General features: G+C 30.6%; 3 protein-coding genes across 4 annotated transcripts; 2 read left to right on the top strand and 1 right to left on the bottom strand.

The window, feature by feature from the left end:
• Nucleotides 1–809: 809 nt before the first annotated feature.
• On the bottom strand, nucleotides 810–13,909 carry LOC134688556 (uncharacterized). Of its 2 annotated transcripts, none has more exons than XM_063549360.1 (5): nucleotides 13,879–13,909; nucleotides 13,401–13,549; nucleotides 12,743–12,838; nucleotides 2,115–2,297; nucleotides 810–1,311 (listed from the first exon to the last, which is right to left on the bottom strand). In XM_063549360.1, exons 1-5 carry the CDS (start codon nucleotides 13,879–13,881, stop codon nucleotides 1,023–1,025), a joined length of 720 nt encoding a protein of 239 aa, XP_063405430.1. In that variant the 5' UTR covers nucleotides 13,882–13,909; the 3' UTR covers nucleotides 810–1,022. The 2 variants fall into 2 exon arrangements, with proteins under 2 accessions (XP_063405430.1, XP_063405429.1); XM_063549359.1 differs by lacking the exons at nucleotides 12,743–12,838; nucleotides 13,401–13,549; nucleotides 13,879–13,909 and adding exons at nucleotides 2,716–2,811; nucleotides 3,210–3,358; nucleotides 3,689–3,801.
• On the top strand, nucleotides 3,829–6,464 carry LOC134688559 (uncharacterized). The gene is made up of 5 exons (XM_063549367.1): nucleotides 3,829–3,977; nucleotides 4,272–4,408; nucleotides 5,225–5,326; nucleotides 5,507–5,683; nucleotides 6,091–6,464. Exons 2-5 carry the CDS (start codon nucleotides 4,272–4,274, stop codon nucleotides 6,314–6,316), a joined length of 642 nt encoding a protein of 213 aa, XP_063405437.1. The 5' UTR covers nucleotides 3,829–3,977; the 3' UTR covers nucleotides 6,317–6,464.
• Nucleotides 13,910–14,356: 447 nt separating the features above from the next.
• LOC134688560 (uncharacterized) lies at nucleotides 14,357–16,673 on the top strand. The gene is made up of 4 exons (XM_063549368.1): nucleotides 14,357–14,522; nucleotides 15,106–15,207; nucleotides 15,789–15,965; nucleotides 16,387–16,673. The coding sequence occupies exons 1-4, from the start codon at nucleotides 14,386–14,388 to the stop codon at nucleotides 16,610–16,612; spliced, it is 642 nt and encodes a 213-aa protein (XP_063405438.1). The 5' UTR covers nucleotides 14,357–14,385; the 3' UTR covers nucleotides 16,613–16,673.
• Nucleotides 16,674–18,288: the final 1,615 nt, after the last annotated feature.

Here is an 18,288-nt window from a genome sequence, read left to right as displayed (position 1 = left end):
ATCCCTTCTCCCATTTTTCCTCCTTCTCAGTGATGGTCTATTGACTGACATCTTTTACAAATTAAAGTTTGTGATATAGTTAATTGAATGGAAACCATCAGCAGTAAATCAATGTCATTTGGTTTGAAGTTGTATTTACATTGGCAATTCTTGTTTGCAATGATTACGTCAGTTTCAAGGAAACCACTTTTGGTAGCTATAAGTCAGTGATATTTAGTATGCAGTTGTATTAGCATTGGCTCATCTTATTTCCAGAAACATTATTTTATCTTGCCCTCTCATTCATAGTCTATTGACATTAAAATATTAGCATATTTTACATGTGAAATTTGATGTTGTGTCAGTATAACACAAACCACTTATACTTAACAGGAAATTCAGTTGTGGAAGTTTGTTTCTGTTTTTAACTGTTTTCTTTTTTGTTTGTTTATTGGTTTTAGGAGAAATCAAGTCGTTCATGTATTGTTTCACATTTTGCATGCCAGATGGGCTTTGTATAGGTTTCTATATTTCTATATGGTATAATTTAGTATACTGTTAAAGACTGTCTACATGCCATTGATAACATTCATATCAACGTGTCTGGTGGATGATTGATGCTGGCAATGATACCATATCTTTTTTGTATGGAAACTCCATACATGCAAATTCATCAGCAAATCAATAGTTCCTGGTAATCCTTTGATTTAAGTGTCATTATATCGAAATTTTCAGCTACAGGTGTCTGGACAAAATACATGTTAAAACAAATTATATGACCCGAAGGCTAGAATGGACATGTTCATTACCAATAAAACAAAGAGACGACATATGGACGCACTATTTATGGATTAAAATAACAGTTTGAGTGTTTGTATGGTGATCAAATATATGTTTGAGACTTCAATGAATGAAATTATCATACCTTAATTGACGAATTTATTCACATTCTCATACTATAGAAATAACAAAACAAAACTAATATACATTGGAGAAACATTGTATAAATAAATATCACAGTCGGCTACACAGTCTTCGGATTTTTAAAAGAACCCTTGATTTATTTTCACTATTGATTTCGGTCTAATTTCTTGGACGTGTACAGGTCCCTGTCTGATTCGTTGATTGTTAAAGGGTCCCGGGACTTCTCCTGTTAAACACTTGACTTTAACACAGCTACATGCTGTTGATACTTTTTCTTTGTAATACTGCAATCCTGTTAACGGACAGTCAATAAGCATGGTTCTATACACAAAGTTTGTTGGTCTACAAAAGTATTCCTTGAACACCCCATAGTCAAATCTACAGTAGTTGTTCTTCTTTCTTTCATCTCTGAAAAATGAAAGGTTAAATATAAATTAATAAAATGTTGATAACATAAATGAGAGAATTTATCAATTAAATTAATAAAACAAATGCAATTGTGTTGCAAATAAGATGCTGTATTAAGAATTCATTTGGGTTTATATTAAAACATAAAAGGGTAAGAGCCAACAGCAATTAATGTTATGAATAAAATAAACACAATACCGAGTAAAATAATAGACAACACACAGTTTATTTTTATTGTTTTAGGGGAGGAGGGATAACACGAAAGAAATTTCCCCATCAATGGTTATGGAAGACATTGTGTGTGTCATGTAAAATACATTTCAAATTTCGAATTCGAAGATTAAAGTCGCACAACTGCCCAATCGACAAAAATTAAAATCACCTAAAAGGAAACAACATCATACATTCTGATTATTTAAGTAGTAGACATAAATTAGCTCGAGACCTTAAGTCAGAGTACGACATGCTTATGACTTAAAAAGAGGCGGTAGGCAGTTAGGATAACTAAGTACTACAATACATCTTCCCTTGACAAGATTGTTGAAAATAAAATAAATACTCTTTTAAGATTTTGTTAGTGTTAGATCCTTAATTATTTTGCGGGAAAAAAATTGTTGATCTGAGAGCTGAACGTGAATAGAACAACTATGTAAAAAATTGACCGACGAAATTCATGTGTGCGTGTTTTATATCTGCAATCAAAGAATATTAATACCGAGTTTGTTTTCGCCCTTTAAAGTATATATATCAATGATTATGAAGCTTGTTAATCAGGCAATGACATACAGTTTATTTTATCTTACCCATTGTAACAGTCTGTCCTGTATATCTTCTGTACATTTCTATCAGGGCCATTGAGTATGACCTGACACACTTCAAAACCTTCTGCTACTCCAGTCAGGTCATGATACACAGTTTTGTTGATATATTCAATCGGTACCTTAACTTCACGACAAACAGGTTTCTTTACGTAATCTATCTTTTCTCTGAAAAATATTAACCAATGCAAATGAAAATTATTTGGTTTCATTTCAAGCGTTATTTTAGTTGATAATCAACCATTAACTATTCGTTCCAACATAATGAAACTGTGATAAAAAGAGGACATGCGGTCATTGTACATTTCATGTTTTTTTTGCCGTAATAATTTTGCTTAACAGTAGTTAAATATATTCCATAACAAGGCTAACTTCATTATCTTAAATCAATCAAATTTTGTATTTCGGAAAGCAGGCAATTTTTTAAAATGAAAAAGCAAAACAATATTTTTTCACTTTAATGAAGTTCCTGCCTCGAAATTTTCTAATTGAGTTAACCATCTAGCCTATATTTTTTTCTTCTTTTTCACGGTGCAAGATGTGACAGACCCCATACTATGCAACTAAAGATAAACATGAAACTTACCCATATGGAGCAGGATCTCCCAAACATTCACTACAAGACTTGATATAGTGAATAAATGATCCATCACTCTGTGACAATTTTTGTCTCAATCCACGCCTTAAAAAAAGAGGACAAATTAACATAATTTCATCAATCAATTGATTAACTGTTCAACAGCATAAATCTATATTTGTGTATGCGTATTTCATTATTCAAAATTATGAAGAATAAAACATTTCATAGCCAAATATGGAAAGTGAAGCTTTCAAGACAAAATGCTACTCAGTTTTCTTCTCGATCTTCATTTTATAACATTTTGTGTAATCATATTAATTCATTTATATTGTATATTAGTATTTGCATTGATAATTTGTCTTTACCTATTTAAAAGTCATATCATCTGATGGAACAACAAATCTAATCTATAATCTAAGCATTTTAAAAGTGAATAACAGAAGTTGAAGGTTCGCGTTTTATAAGCGGATTTTAGGGTTATATACATGGGAAATACTTACATATCGAGAGGTGAATAACCAGCAGGTTTATCACAGATCCAGTTCCTGTGTGGCAGACACTGGTCATACAAATATTTATAGTTGTTACATACATTCATAGGTACACACGACACATAGACAATGATGGCACATGTCAAAAGAAGTTGCAACTAAAATAAGATATCATAATGATTATTATTTAATTTAATATATTAATTATATACAGAAATATATTAAAAAGAAATACATAGCAATCGGGATTTAGCATTACACTTTGGTAAACCCCGAACATTTGAAATAATTAGAATTAGTTTGAACTAATATATTTAGTTAAACGTAAGACGCTTTCGACTAATTTTAACAACAATTATTTAAATAATTTATCATACGTTACACACTAGCGTTTAGAAGTGCTATTTATTCAACAATATTGTAAGATCAACTTTTTTATTTTATTTTAAAAAGAAATGTTATCTATATAATGAAATGTATTCTCTTACCATTTTAAACTGTGGTCACTTTAGGCAAAAATAGGACGAATTGATATACATGGTCAAGTTTATTCTTTATATAGACAACTTGTTGACAAATACTGTCCATTGTTTGACAAGTATGATGAATTAGATTACGTACGCAAGGACATTGTCCATGACGTTGGGTTTTTAGGTCATAGTAAAAGTGTATGGTCAGCGATTGGTCAGTACGTATATTTCCTTGTCACTGAAATTGTGTATATAAAGAGATCTGCTGCTGATGGCTAACAGAACATAGACGAGACATAAGTAAAAGGTAAACTACAATCTCTTAATTACATTTTAAGGCAAAAATTTTAAAACAAGTGTACAAATAAGATTTATACCATTACGATTGAAAAAACTTAGTAAACTTTAATAAGTGATATATTACGCAATTATTTAATCAAACTTAATCAGATATTGTACCGTGAACCAAAATAAGTAATATATTTTTCTCATTTCAATTACTAGAATGAAAAAAGTAAAATAACAAAACTACCGAACTATGCCACTATATCAGGTCACACAGCCAATAACACCATATTTTGTTTTAAAAATAATTTTGTAGATGAGACAAAGTATATTTTTCCTTGCTGTTTTGCCATGTGTGTTTGGAATATTTGGAAAGAAATGTATTGTTGATCCAATAGAAAACAGATGGCCGGACATGGGAAAGATATGTCATGATCCGTTAGAATATAATCAGTAAGTATACATTTTCATACAGTTGTGAATATTGATGCACACATTAAAAAATTTGCATGAATCACTTGAAGCATGCGACTTGTTGTACCAGCATGAATGAATGGTAGCTGACTTATTACGCAACTCTGCTCGCGTAACCACATTGAAACGAATCTTTAAATTTCAGTTTTCTCTAATACGATGTAAATTTATTCACAAGTTACGTAAAATTTTGGCTTTAATGCCTTCCCCGGAAAACCTTGACTGTCAATAATACGTAAAATCACAAAAATACTGAACTCAGAGGAAAATCAAATCGGACAATCCCTTATCACATGGCAAAATCAAATGACAAAACTAATGAAAATGAATGGACAAGAACTGTCATATTCCTGACTTGGTAAAGACATTTTTAAATGCAGAAAATGGTGGATTAAACCTGGTGTTATAGCGCTAAACCTCTCACTTATTAGTCCGTTTTATATAAAATGATGCATGAACTAAACAGATTGTATATCACAACATCCACGTTAATCCAACTATTCCTAGCTTAAACATAACGGACCACATTGCCACAACAAATTATCTAAACTAATAATCTTATCTTTATAACAAGATTCATTATATGTTATCCATTACACTTAAAGAAAATATTTCAAAACTTAACGTACGCATGCTATATTCTCTACTTCATTGTTAGAAGTAATATTCAATTGCTAATATTTAATGCATTCTCTAGACAAAATAATGATTAGCTGATTTCATATTGAAAAACAGGATTCCGAGTTTTAATTTTTGAGGATTTCATTTAACATTCGTGTTATCTTTTAATTGCAGTTTGGCCATAGAACAGGCTATATTAGACGACCAAGAAATCAAAATGTATTTAGAAGATGCCAGTAAAATATACCAACCCGCTGTTCCTTATGATGATCCACAGTAAGTATATTCTTATTATTTTTTACATGTATTTAGAAATAAATTTTAATATCAAAGAAACATCACATTTAAATGAAATTCAAATTGTTAAAATGTACATACCTTGATAGGCGTATTAAGAAAAAGCATTTAAGCAATCGTCTATTTGCATGACAAATGTATTTCTAATTTACTTTATAGTATTTGCCCACTTGACATTGGAAATCCCAGTGGACCACAGATTGTAGAATGTGGAAGTATATGTCCCAGCTCTTACACTAACCTAACATCAGTTTGGTATGAGTACGAACCAGGAAGGACAACCATGTGTAACGTTATCAGACCATGGCAGCAAATTGTTTATTATATGCAATGCGGGTAGGTTCAGATTAAAATACGTATGATCAATATGAAATATAACTAGACTCCGAGTAGGAAATTGAGTTGATACTTCCATATCCCCTCTGACACATACATTACTCAACCGTTTATATTGGCCAACTAAATAAAGCAAAACAGTATTAATAGTTTTAAAAAAAACAGGCATATAACGGATCAAAATGATACATTTATGCCAATATGTTCAGTGATGTGAATTCAATATGATACCTTATTAACACTCTAGATTCGGACAAATCAAATTATTGCATAAACATATGCAATGAATTAGTTATACGGTGAAAGTTATATGTTCCTGTTCTTCGAAAAAATAAGTACAATTTGAATATGGTAAATTCCCAAACTAATTGTTTTTATTAAAGTGTCAAATGTTTATCTATTTTTAGAACCAAATATCCACTGGTTGATGGTATGGATAACTCATTCCAATGTGTTCCCGAAGACACCATTAGACGTAAAATAGCTGTATATTGTCCAAATATTGTACCACAATGTAGAAAAATGGATATTGACCTACCACAACACTGTGCTGCTAGCAAATTCCAATGTAGACAGAAAAAGATATCACAAAAATCTAAATTAGACAATCTGTTTTCTTCTTTTGGTTGGTAAAAGTTATGGCGAGTATGTCACCACTCAACTAGACACGCCTATGTGACAATAAGTTAAATGTGATTTTTGAATAGATGCTTTTATTTTTGAGTATTATTTTTTACGTATTTTATTTATTAATTTTGCAAAATAAAGTTGTTTAACAATACATCTTTGTTTAATCTATCTGCGTTTATTCCGATCAAACTTGCGAATACACTCATCATAGAAACCAGGATTAAAATATTTGACGTCAGACGCGTCATTGTCTACAGAAGAATTCATCAGTGACGCTACATTTTAAAAAGGTCAAATAAAGTACGGAGTTGAAGATCATAGAGGATTCAAAATTACAAAAATGTTTTGCCAAATACAACGGGGGTAATTTGTTCTTTGGGACCTTGAAGGCAAAACCTACAAAGATGTACAAACACACAGAGAAAAAGATAGTAGAGTTACTGATGATATTTTAAACAAATAAATTCCTAGTGTGCATTAAAATACATATTGGAGGCTTATTTTTCGAATATTTACTTGTACATTTATTGGAATAATTTCGCCTTAGTAATGAAATACATTTTATTGCAAGTGTTTTTGAATATTTTTGAGGGATTTTGTACGGCAATTCATGGAATTGAAATAGCGAAACGTGTCATCCATTCCATGCAGGTCTTTTCTTATGAGGTGCTCTTTGATGAAACACCATTTTGTAATATTTGTGTACCATGTAAATATGAGTTGAGGTAAATTATAAATAATTCATATCGTCGTCAACAGGCTTTGTACCTTTGGGCTTACTTTTGTACATAAATATGTTTTATATTGAAACTAATTATATCACAATGTTCCCGATATAAACTTAACAAGGCCTTCACAGTTTCATAGTTGTATTTAGTAAACACATATCAATAAATAGCTTGTTTTATGTTTGCAATCGAAATACAAATAAAGGATATATATGTACATATTCGGAGATCTTATATAAAATTTTATAAATATCCAGAAACAAATAATATCACGTCAGATACGCGTGATCATCTAGTTGCATGTAGATGGTTGGAGATAATTTAGCCCCACACTCGCAGTATCCATAATGTACATGTAACCATTTGTGTTTATATCGGTTTGAGACTAACCACTTATTATTAGTCAATTATATTCAATATACAATTGCATAAGCGTTAGCAGTTTTCATTTCAGGACTGCAGTAAAATGTATGTCCTTTTTAAACTTTTGATCCAGATAAGAAAAAAAACCGTCATTCTCCTCGGTTTGTTTGCTTTATGGTCGGGTTGTTGTCTCTTTGACACATTCCCCATTTCAATTCTCAATTTTATTCAGCTCATCTTTGGTTTCATCTCTATTGAGTGTTTGTTTTATCAGAAATGTAATCACTTCTCTTAAAGTCAGAGAAATTGACAGCTTTTAATTTTATGTATATTTTAATTTTATGTATATTTTAATTTTATGTATATTTTAGTTTTATGTATATTTTAATTTTATGTTTATTTTAATTTTATGTATATTTCAATTTTATGTTTATTTTAATTTTATGTATATTTCAATTTTATGTTTATTTTAATTTTATGTATATTTGAATATTTGGGTTTGTCGTTGGTTGCTGCCTGTGTTTTTTCCTTGTTTATTACTTTTAGAATAAATCAAGAATTTTGCTTACTCTTTTGAATTGTTGCGCATTTTTCGAACCATGGATTTGTAAAACTGTGTATATGGTGTGGGGTTAGTTTATCATTACAGATTGTTGAGGGACTTTTACATTCTCATCATCTGGAATGAGGAGATGCTTGTCTTTATAGCAATCATACTTTATCTCCTCATAATTTTATAAGAACTCCATATTTGATGTAGGATATGCTTACCCTTTCGGAGAACATGAGGTCACCCCTAGTTTATGATGGAATTCGTGTGTCTTAGTCTTTATTTTTCTGTGTTATAATATATGCATACTATAAATTTGTACTATTAAAATTGAGAAAGGAAATGGTGAATGTGTCAAAGCGACAACCACCCGACCATAGAGCAGACAACAGCCGAAGGCAACCAATGGGTCTTCAATGTAGTTGTCCTTCAGCTGGCCCCTTAACATATGCATAATAGTACAGTGATAACGGACGTCATACTAGACTTCGAATTATACACAAGAAACTTAAATTAAAAATCATACAAGACTAACAAAGGCAAGAGGCTCCTGACTTGGGACAGGCGCAAAATTGCGGCGGGTTAAACATGTTAATGAGATCTCAACCCTCCCTCTATACCTCTAGCCAATGTAGAAAAGTAAACTTATAACACTACGCACATTAAAATTCAGTTCAAGAGAAGTCCGATTACGATGTCAAAAGATGTAACAAAGGAAAATAAATAAAATTATAACAATACATAAATAACAACAGACTAGTAGCAGTTAACTGACATGCCAGCTCCAGACCCCAATAAACTGATGAGAAGATTATGGCTTCATCATATGAATATCAGACACAATCCCTCCCGTGAGGGGTTAAGTATCATACTATCATAAAATATATGAAAAGAACATAACCCGTGTCATACCAACTACGTTTTTTTTTATATAAATGTGTTTAGTTCCGATGCAAAGACCTAATATTGTTTGACCGGTTGTTTCTTAGCCGCGTTGTCAGATTATTTTCGATCTATTAGTTTGACTTTTCCTCTGGTAGCTTCGTACCTCTCTTAAACAACAATCGACAAATTTTTAAGTGTTAATACATACAAATGTCTTGCTACTAGGGCGATATTAGACACGTTTCCTGGATAAATGTGCACAAGGCGAAATTTCAAGAAACTTACTAAAACTTTTGCCTTCTTTGACTGTTCATGGCGTTAGAACAATAAATACAGTTGATGTTAATGAGTGGAGGCTAATGTATGAGTCGTGAAATCTCAATATGACTTGTTTTTTTGGCTTTTATCTTGTTTTGCGGGTTGCATTTTTTTAGACTACGTACTTGATGACAGATAGCATTTACGTCTTATAGCCGTACACTTTTTTATATTTTACTTTACTTTATTAAATTCCTGTGTTCTGGTTCATATTCTGGATGCCTGTATTTGGCTCCTGTGAAGGAAAAATACCTACAAACCAAATTTGTTCAAAGGGTATCTTTACATCTTAAACGTCAAAGTCACTTATTTAAGAATTGGTCGGATTTTTGTCTCTTTGGCACATTTCCCCATTTCCATTGACAATTTATTAAGTAGCTACGAGTACTCTCAAAATATATTTTCGTGTTAATTCGACTTGCTAACTCAATTTGTTATGCATTTTTGTTGTTCAATGTTTACCTTTTATTATGTTATAGGTCTTAAAGGTCGCAGGCTTATAATATCTTTTTTTTACCATTTCTTATATTTAATGTGACGATAAATTTTCTCTTTTGTTCTCGTACTATGAACAACAAATTTACTTATTTTGTAAAAAAAAGCATGTCGACCCCTACTCCTAACAACAAAATTATTATAAGACAGTTACCTGTGTGCGTTATTTTATTTTACACCATAATTTGAAATAGCAGTGCAACATTACAACATAGAATACACACAAAAATACTTTTTTTTTAATAACAAGATAACATATACTGAACCAATAAATTTGATCTATTACCCGGACTGTATGACACAATACCCAAAAGAAAAAACATAAGAATATAAAAAGAGATATAAAACAATGTCAAAAAAACAACTATAACCTTGAACAAAATGGTGGGTTATACTAATGACTGAAACTAATGACAGGATCAAATGAAAAATGCTAATAACTTTTTCCTTTCCCAAAGGATTGAACTCAAATTTGAAAAATAATAAGATTTGAATGGAGAGTTTCCTTACCGACAGCTTTTTATTTTTCTATGAGAATCAAAATAACATTTCAAGTGAAGGTTGTTTATAATGTGTAAATCCTTATTAAATATACGGTTTTGACTTCAAAAAATGAGAGAGAATATAATTTTATTGACGAATTTATTAACGTTCTAACGTAACAATAACAAAATAAAATTGATACATAAAGCGAAAGATTGTATAAATAAATATCACAGTCAATTACACAGTCTTAGGACTTTCAAAAGAAGCCTGGATTTATTTTCACTTGGACGTGTACGGGTCCCTGTCTGATCCCATGATTGTTAAATGGTCCTGGAACTTCTCCTGTTAAACATTTGACTTTAACACAGCTGCATGCTGTCGATACTTTTTCCTTGTAATACTGTAATCCAGTCAATGGACAGTCAATGAGCATGGTTCTGTATACAAAATTTGTTGGTCTACAAAAGTATTCCTTGAACACCCCATAGTCAAATCTACAGTAGTTGTTCTGTTTTCTCTCATCTCTGAAAAAAATCAAAGGTTACCTTTAAATTAAGGTTGAAGAATATCGAATGCATATTGTTTTGCTAAAACAGCATTCCTTGTACAAAACGTTTTAAAAAGTTCTACTTTAGTGTGATATCCTTTCAAAAAAATCTAAAATTAACAAACATTCATTTATTAAAAAAATATTTTTTTACTGCTACTGGATTATCAGAAATGTGGGTGTTGGTTTTTATAACACAACTACAATGTTTTCTGAATACATGTAACATCGAACTATATAAAAGATGAATGGTAAAAAGAAATATTATTCATTTAAAAATAAATAAGTAAAGAGAAGAACGCCGGTAGGAAGGCACACAAGGACGCGATATGCATGTTTCTATCAATGTTTATCAACGGAATTGTAACTGCTATATTCAAAATAGAGCTAGTATTCAACACAAGGCGTTTAGCAAAAGGTCAAATCACAAAAATTCTGAACACCAAGGAAATTTAAAATGGAAAGTCTCTGATAAAATAGCTAAATAAAATGATAAAACACATTAAAAGAATGGACATTGGTAATATTCTTGACTTGGAACAGGTATTTTCAAATATGGCAAAAAGGAACATTCTACCTGGTTTTATAGCGCTAAACCTCTCACTTGTACAACACTGAATCATTTTCAGATGATGCTATTATTAAATTTTGCAATGAACTCAAGAGGGTGATGTGTTATGTCTGCATTCACAGCAGAACATTTTTGCTAAGTTGTTATTAGCGTTTTACGCTTAATGATTATGAAGCTTCTAAAACAAGAAAAATGACATGGAGTTGATCGTCTTACCCATTGTAACAGTCTGTCCTGTATATTTTTTGTACATTTCTGTCAGGGCCATTGAGTATGACCTGGCACACCTCAAAACCTTCTGGTACTCCAGTTAGTTCATGATACACAGTTTTGTTTATATATTCAATTGGTACCTTAACTTCATGACAAACAGGTTTCTTTACATAATCCGTTTTTTCTCTGAAAAATAATTATCAATGCAAATATAACTTATGTAGTACAATTTTAAGCGATTTGTTATTTTAAAATCAACAATAAGCTATTCGTTTAAACAAAATGAAACTGTGATAAAAAAGGACATGCGGTCATTGCACATTTCTTGTTTGTGTTGTCGCTTAAGGGTGCAATCAACAGGTTTTTTTTCTATCATGTCTTGTATTTTGAGGGACCATTTATAATTGACCCTTAGTGGTGTTAATGTTAATAAAGATACTTGTATAAAACTAGATATCATTTGAATCAGAATTTTCTCTAGTTTATAATGAAATAAAAATAAATTGTACTTTTAATAGTACCAAAAAGTTTTATCCAGAGAAAATGTGGAAAAAATTGCCTAATCTATGCACAAAAAACATGAAATCAGGCCATGTGCACACCCATGAAGACATTATACATGCACATTTTTCATAATCAAAACTGTATGAATTTCATTGGTTTTTACCTGGTCTTTCTAAAAATTTATGCTTCAGGCTACGTTCGCCTGCTCCGAAAAGAGCTACAGGGGGTGCAAATAAGTTTTGCACTTTTCACTGCCAAAAAAACAGGATGTTTACAGTTTGTCTCCCCTCAAAACATGTGTATTTAATCTAATTTTCTTAAATTATTTTAATCATTCAGCCTTTTTTTAATTGAGGCTAATTAACTTATTTTTACAATCAAATACAAAACATGATACTTTTTCACCAATTATGTTGATAAAAAGGGACTTCCCTCCATGTCTATTTTTAGTCGGGGAATAACCCCTAGTTTTTTATACGAAACTGTTTATAGCACCCTAATCCAAAATGTAAACAGTAGTAAAATATCTTCCCTAACAAAGATAACTTTATTGTTTTTAATCAATCACAAAATATTCTGTATTTTATAAAGCAGATAATTTAGTTAGATAAAACAAGAACAATATTTTTCATTTAAATTAACTCCCTGTCTCGGAATTCGCTTATTGCCAATCGCTTATCTAAACGACATATTTCTTCTTTTTCACGATCCAAGATGTAACAGCCCCCATACGACCTGCACTGAATACTAGTATATAAAAGATAATTACCCATATGGAGCAGGATCTCCCAAACATTCACTGCAAGACTTGATATAATGAATAAATGATCCATCACTCTGAGACAATTTTTGTTTCAATCCACGCCTTAAAAAAGAGGACACATTAAATTAATTTCATAAAATAATCGATTATTAACATTATAAATCAACATTTGTACTTGTATTTCAATAAAAAGTTATGTTGGTGTTCTTTAAAGTTTAACAATTTAACATATTTATTAGTTATGCCTTTAAGGAAAGTGATACCATGGCAAAAACAACAATAAAAAATACCTTCAATGATGAAAGAAATTTCTTAATAATTGCTTACTTTTTCAGCATATTAAAAGATTCTAAAAATCTTCCATAATTTAATAAAAAGTAATTTCAATCTAATTAAAACAAGTGGACCTTTGTGTAATGTTGTTTATACTCAGAAATATTTAATATTGTTACCCAAGTAAATTTATTTTTATTCCTAGTTGCATAAGTTTTTTTTAACTTGCTTTGCATTTTGTTTAATCATATTTATACCTTGTATATTATTATTAACATTGGATAATTTGTCCTTACATATTTAAACAATCTTAGAAGTTGAAGATTCGCGTTTTATTAGCGAATTTTGGACTTAATGATGAAACAAAGTTATATGCATGGAAACTACTTACATATCGAGAGGTGAATAACCCGCTGGTTTATCACAGATCCAGTTCCTGTGTGGCAGACACTGGTCATACAAATACTTGTAGTTGTTACATACATTCATAGGTATACACGTAACATAGGCAATGATGGCACACGTCAGCAGAAGTTGCAACTAAAATAAGATATTATAATGATTATTCCTAATAATGTGCAGAACTATTTGTTAAATATAAAAAAAAAACCAAAAAAACATTTATTTAAAATATTGCATCATACATTGAACTGATAAAAATCTGAACATTTGATATAAAATATAATTAGCTTGAAGTAAAAACAAGTGATACGACGATTTCAACCAATTTTAACCCCAAAAATGTTTTTAATAAACAATCCTGTGTAACACACTAGCGTTTAGAAATGTTATTTATTCCAAACTTTTTTTAGATCAACCATTTTATTTCAAAATCAATTTACTCTAAATAACTAAATGTATTTTCTTACCATTTTAAACCTTGGTCACTTTAAGCAAAATTAGGACGAATTGATATAAATGGTCAAGTGTATTATTTATATAGATAACTTGTTGACAAATACAGTCTGTTTTTGACAATAATGATGATTTAGCTTACGCACGCCAAGGACAATGTCCATGACGTTAGTTTTAGGTCATAAAATAACATTATGGTCAGCGATTGGTCAGTATGTATATTTCCTTGTCACTGAAATAGAGTATATAAAGATATCTAATGATGAGGGCTAACATAACGAAGACAGAGAAATAAGTTTAAAGGTAAACCACTATCTTATACTCCATCTTTAGCATATCAAGGGGTAAAATATAAAGACGTTCACAAAATGAATATTTAACCTTCAAAAAGTTAAGCACACCTTTAGTTGTGATATAATTCAGAATTAGTTTCAAGTTATTCAAATTTGATACCTAGGAGCCAAATAAACCTTCATTTGCGAATTTCGATTATATAAATAATGTTTCATTGTTGTTTGTAGATGAAGCAAAGTATATTTTTCCTTGCTGTAATACCCTGCGTGTTAGGAATATTTGGAAAGAAATGTGTTGTTGATCCGATAGAAAACAGATGGCCGGACATGGGAAAGATATGTCATGATCCGTTAGAATATAATCAGTAAGTATTAATTTTATACAATCGTTAATATTTTATGAATTTAAAACTCGACTATATATAGATAGAAGCACCGCAAGCATGCTACTAGCTGTGTCAGCATGAACGAATGGTAACCGATTTATTACACAATGCTGCTCGAGTAACCATATTCAAAATTTTTTTAATTTCAGTATTGGTCAATACGATGTATATTTATTTTACCATATTTATTTAAAAGTCCTGCTTCCTTGCCTCCCTCAGAAGCTTTGAACGCTAAAACAAATGTATTGCGTAACATCAACGTTAATCTGTCCATTCCTAGCTTTAACATAACGGATGAAGAACACAACACATTATCGAAACTAATAATTTTATCTTTATATCACGATTCATTCCATTTTATTCATAACATTTAAAGGACACATGTCAAAACTTAACGAACGCATGCTATATTTTCTACTTGATTAATTTACTTGCTATTATTTAATGCATTCTCAAGACAATAAATATGATTTTCTGATTTCATCTAGAAAAGGAGGATTCGGAGCCCAGAAGCTTTAATTTATGAAGATCTTCTAATATTTTCTTTATCTTTTTACTACAGTATGGCCATAGAACAGGCCATAATAGATGATAGAGAAATCCAAATGTATTTAGAAGATGTCAGTAAAATATACCAACCAGCTGTTCCTTATGATGACCCACAGTAAGTATATTCTTTTCCAGTTTTACATAACATCATAAAAAACTTAAGTTTGAAACTTCAAAGAAAAAGTAGACTATTGATTAAAACCACTTTATTACATTGGTTGCAATGAATTACATTAATTTCCCAGTTAAACAAAAATTGATAATTTCACATGTGAAATAAACGTGGTTATTTCACTCTCTGACGTCATACAATATGAGTTGCCAAGACGTGAATAACGGCGGATCAAAACAAATTGTGAATGCGTAGAAAAAAGATATAGTTCCTTACATGATTTACATTAATTTCGTTAAAAAAAGCCATTTGCCAATGTAATAAAAAGATCAACTAATTAAAGAATTCAAATATCGTTACCGAACAACACTGATAATTTACGCGCATGCGTGAATTAATGTGTTGTTCGGTCACTCGTTGAATATTTTTCTCTATTTGAATTCTTCTATTAGTTATTCTATAATTAAAATGACAATTTATAAGTAAAAAAGTAGATAACGTGATAGGTGTTCCAAGAAAATAAAAACGTATGCAATTTTCGATCTTTTTCATGAAAAATGTATTTCTAATTTATTTTTTTATAGTATTTGCCCAGTTGATATTGGAAATCCCAGTGGACCACAGATTGTAGAATGTGGCAGTATATGTCCCAGCTCTTACACTAACCTTACAACAGTATGGTATGAGTACGAACCAGGAAGGACTACTATGTGTAACGTTATCAGACCATGGCAGCAAATTGTATATTATATGCAATGCGGGTAAGTTTAGATTGAAATACGTACATATCTGTGACCATTATTTACATATGACTATACACAAGTAGGGAATGTAGCTGAGACCGACTCTCATACCTACGATAATAAAGTATATGAAGGCCAAACTAATCAAGCTAAGAAGCAATAAGTTAAACATAAATAAATAACAGTCATTTAAATCAAATGGAAGACAAACAAATATGCTAAAATGATAAGAAATTTAAAAATCAATAGGAGAACTAATAAAATTCAAAATTTGATAATGTAAAACGATATGTTTCATATTTGAATAAATATGATGTGATTAATTCCACACTAATATAAGTTATATATCAAAGTTCTTATAACAAATGTGTGTATATTGTTTACTTTCCGGACTAAAACATAAACTAATATATATATATATATGTTTATCTATTTTTAGAACCAAATATCCACTGGTTGACGGTATGGATAACTCATTCCAATGTGTCCCCGAAGATATCATCAGACGTAAAATAGCTGTATATTGTCCAAATATTGTACCACAATGTAGAAAAATGGATATTGACCTACCACAACATTGTGCTGCAAGCAAATTCCAATGTAGACAGAAAAAGATATCACAGCAATCTAAATTAGAGAATCTGTTTTCTTCTTTCGGTTGGTAATAATAACGGCGACTAGAAATCTTACTAGACACATCTATGTGACAATACATTATCTGTGATTCTTTAACATGTTTAATACATGTTATTAGTTTTTTCTAACTATTTTTTATATTTATTTTGCAAAATAAAGTTTATTGACAATATACATCATTCTCTTATTCATTAGTTTTTTTATGATCAAATTGAGAAATAACTCGTCATAGACACCAGGCTTAAGTTAGTGTACGGCAGACGCTCCAATCAAAGAGGTAGGGCCAATTTATCGATGATTTTTTTCACAGAAGGGCCAATTTCAAAAAGTGCCGAAAGAATACAATTAACAATAAAAACAAAAAATAAAAATGCTTTTTGATCAATATCTCGATTTACATATATTATGACATATGTGATCAAAAGTTAATTTGACCCTAAAAAAGGATGAAAGTCCAATATGCGGATTTTCCGGTGTTTTTAGGTGAGAAAAACATGGAATCCCCTAAGAAGGACCTTTCAAACCAAAAAAAAGTTATACTTTTTATGACTGTTGTTATTCATACAACTTGTTCACTCAAAAATGAAATTGGTTTAGAGTGTCCTTATTACATAAAAAACAACTTTTTGAAGACAAAATTGTAACATCGATAAATTGTACCGATATAGATTCTTAATAATAGACATATGTATAAGCATCACCGTAGCTCCATTAGTAGAGCACAGAACTACTAATAAACGATGGTTTTAAAGAAAGGGTTCGAATCTCGCTCAGAATATTTGCATTTTTTGTATTGTTATATTAAATTTTAATGTTTCTATCATATTTTTTCGAATGTTTGCTTAATTCATAGAGTCATTCTGGTTCATTTTGACTATATAGTTTACTGGTTTATCATTTTACATGTATCAAAGGAAAAAAATGTATTGCTTATTGTGTGCATTCCTAGACTATCCATACTCTTGACTTACTTTCTATTAATGTGGTTACATTTATTACATATATCCAAGGACCAACTGCCGTCAAACTGATAATCAATAACACGAGAATTAATTCTATAGCAATGAAACCTACATGTTGCGGGGGTTATATACACATAACTTAAAATAAGGCTATTGTATACAAGTTTCAAAACAACACAAACTATTTTTTGAAACCTTTTTTGAACATGGTATCATATGTAACAAATGCAGTCAACAACAACTTTGTCGCCAATTCACAAACTGTTTAGATACTAGTTCTGAAATGTTTACCACTGTCCCTATACCGGTACTTCAGTCATCAGAAAATAAAACAACACAACAGAACAATCAATTACACTACAAATCGTGATTGTAGGTAAAACATCAAGAAGCTGTTGCATCTGTATCACAACGAAGGTCCGATTTGTTAAAATGACAGAAAAGGCAATATAACATGTGTCAGTAACACAGGGTGATCTATGACTTACTGACGGTATTAAAGATGTTCTCGGGTTAAAATATAAACATGAAGTATCTTATCTTATAGACGATAAAACCTTAAAAGACCAGGAAAAGTACAGATATACATATATTTAGAATGAGACAATCAAGATTTGAATTTGTATTGTGTTATTTGGCTCCTTGGCATGTTACGTGGTATGGCACCTTGCATAAAGGAGGTTAATAATACAATAAAATCAATATTAAAAAATCAATAGTCTTGGCCTTGTTTATGTAGGAAT

Source organism: Mytilus trossulus, chromosome 10 (genome assembly GCF_036588685.1).
Source record: "Mytilus trossulus isolate FHL-02 chromosome 10, PNRI_Mtr1.1.1.hap1, whole genome shotgun sequence".
Lineage (NCBI taxonomy): Eukaryota > Metazoa > Mollusca > Bivalvia > Mytilida > Mytilidae > Mytilus > Mytilus trossulus.
This window is presented reverse-complemented; position numbering and strand designations above follow the sequence as displayed.

Bases quoted from the DNA above. Each gene is read 5' to 3' on its own strand.
- LOC134688556 (XM_063549360.1), bottom strand. The intron at 12,839-13,400 runs GTAAGTAGTTTC...CTCTTTTTTAAG, and splicing joins GGTTATTCACCTCTCGATAT to GCGTGGATTGAAACAAAAAT. The intron at 2,298-12,742 runs GTAATTATCTTT...AATATTTTTCAG, and splicing joins GGAGATCCTGCTCCATATGG to AGAAAAGATAGATTACGTAA.
- LOC134688559 (XM_063549367.1), top strand. From the start codon at position 4,272: ATGAGACAAAGTATATTTTTCCTTGCTGTTTTGCCATGTGTGTTTGGA. The intron at 4,409-5,224 runs GTAAGTATACAT...TTTTAATTGCAG, and splicing joins GATCCGTTAGAATATAATCA to TTTGGCCATAGAACAGGCTA. The intron at 5,327-5,506 runs GTAAGTATATTC...TTTACTTTATAG, and splicing joins GTTCCTTATGATGATCCACA to TATTTGCCCACTTGACATTG.
- LOC134688560 (XM_063549368.1), top strand. From the start codon at position 14,386: ATGAAGCAAAGTATATTTTTCCTTGCTGTAATACCCTGCGTGTTAGGA. The intron at 15,208-15,788 runs GTAAGTATATTC...ATTTTTTTATAG, and splicing joins GTTCCTTATGATGACCCACA to TATTTGCCCAGTTGATATTG. The intron at 15,966-16,386 runs GTAAGTTTAGAT...ATCTATTTTTAG, and splicing joins GTATATTATATGCAATGCGG to AACCAAATATCCACTGGTTG.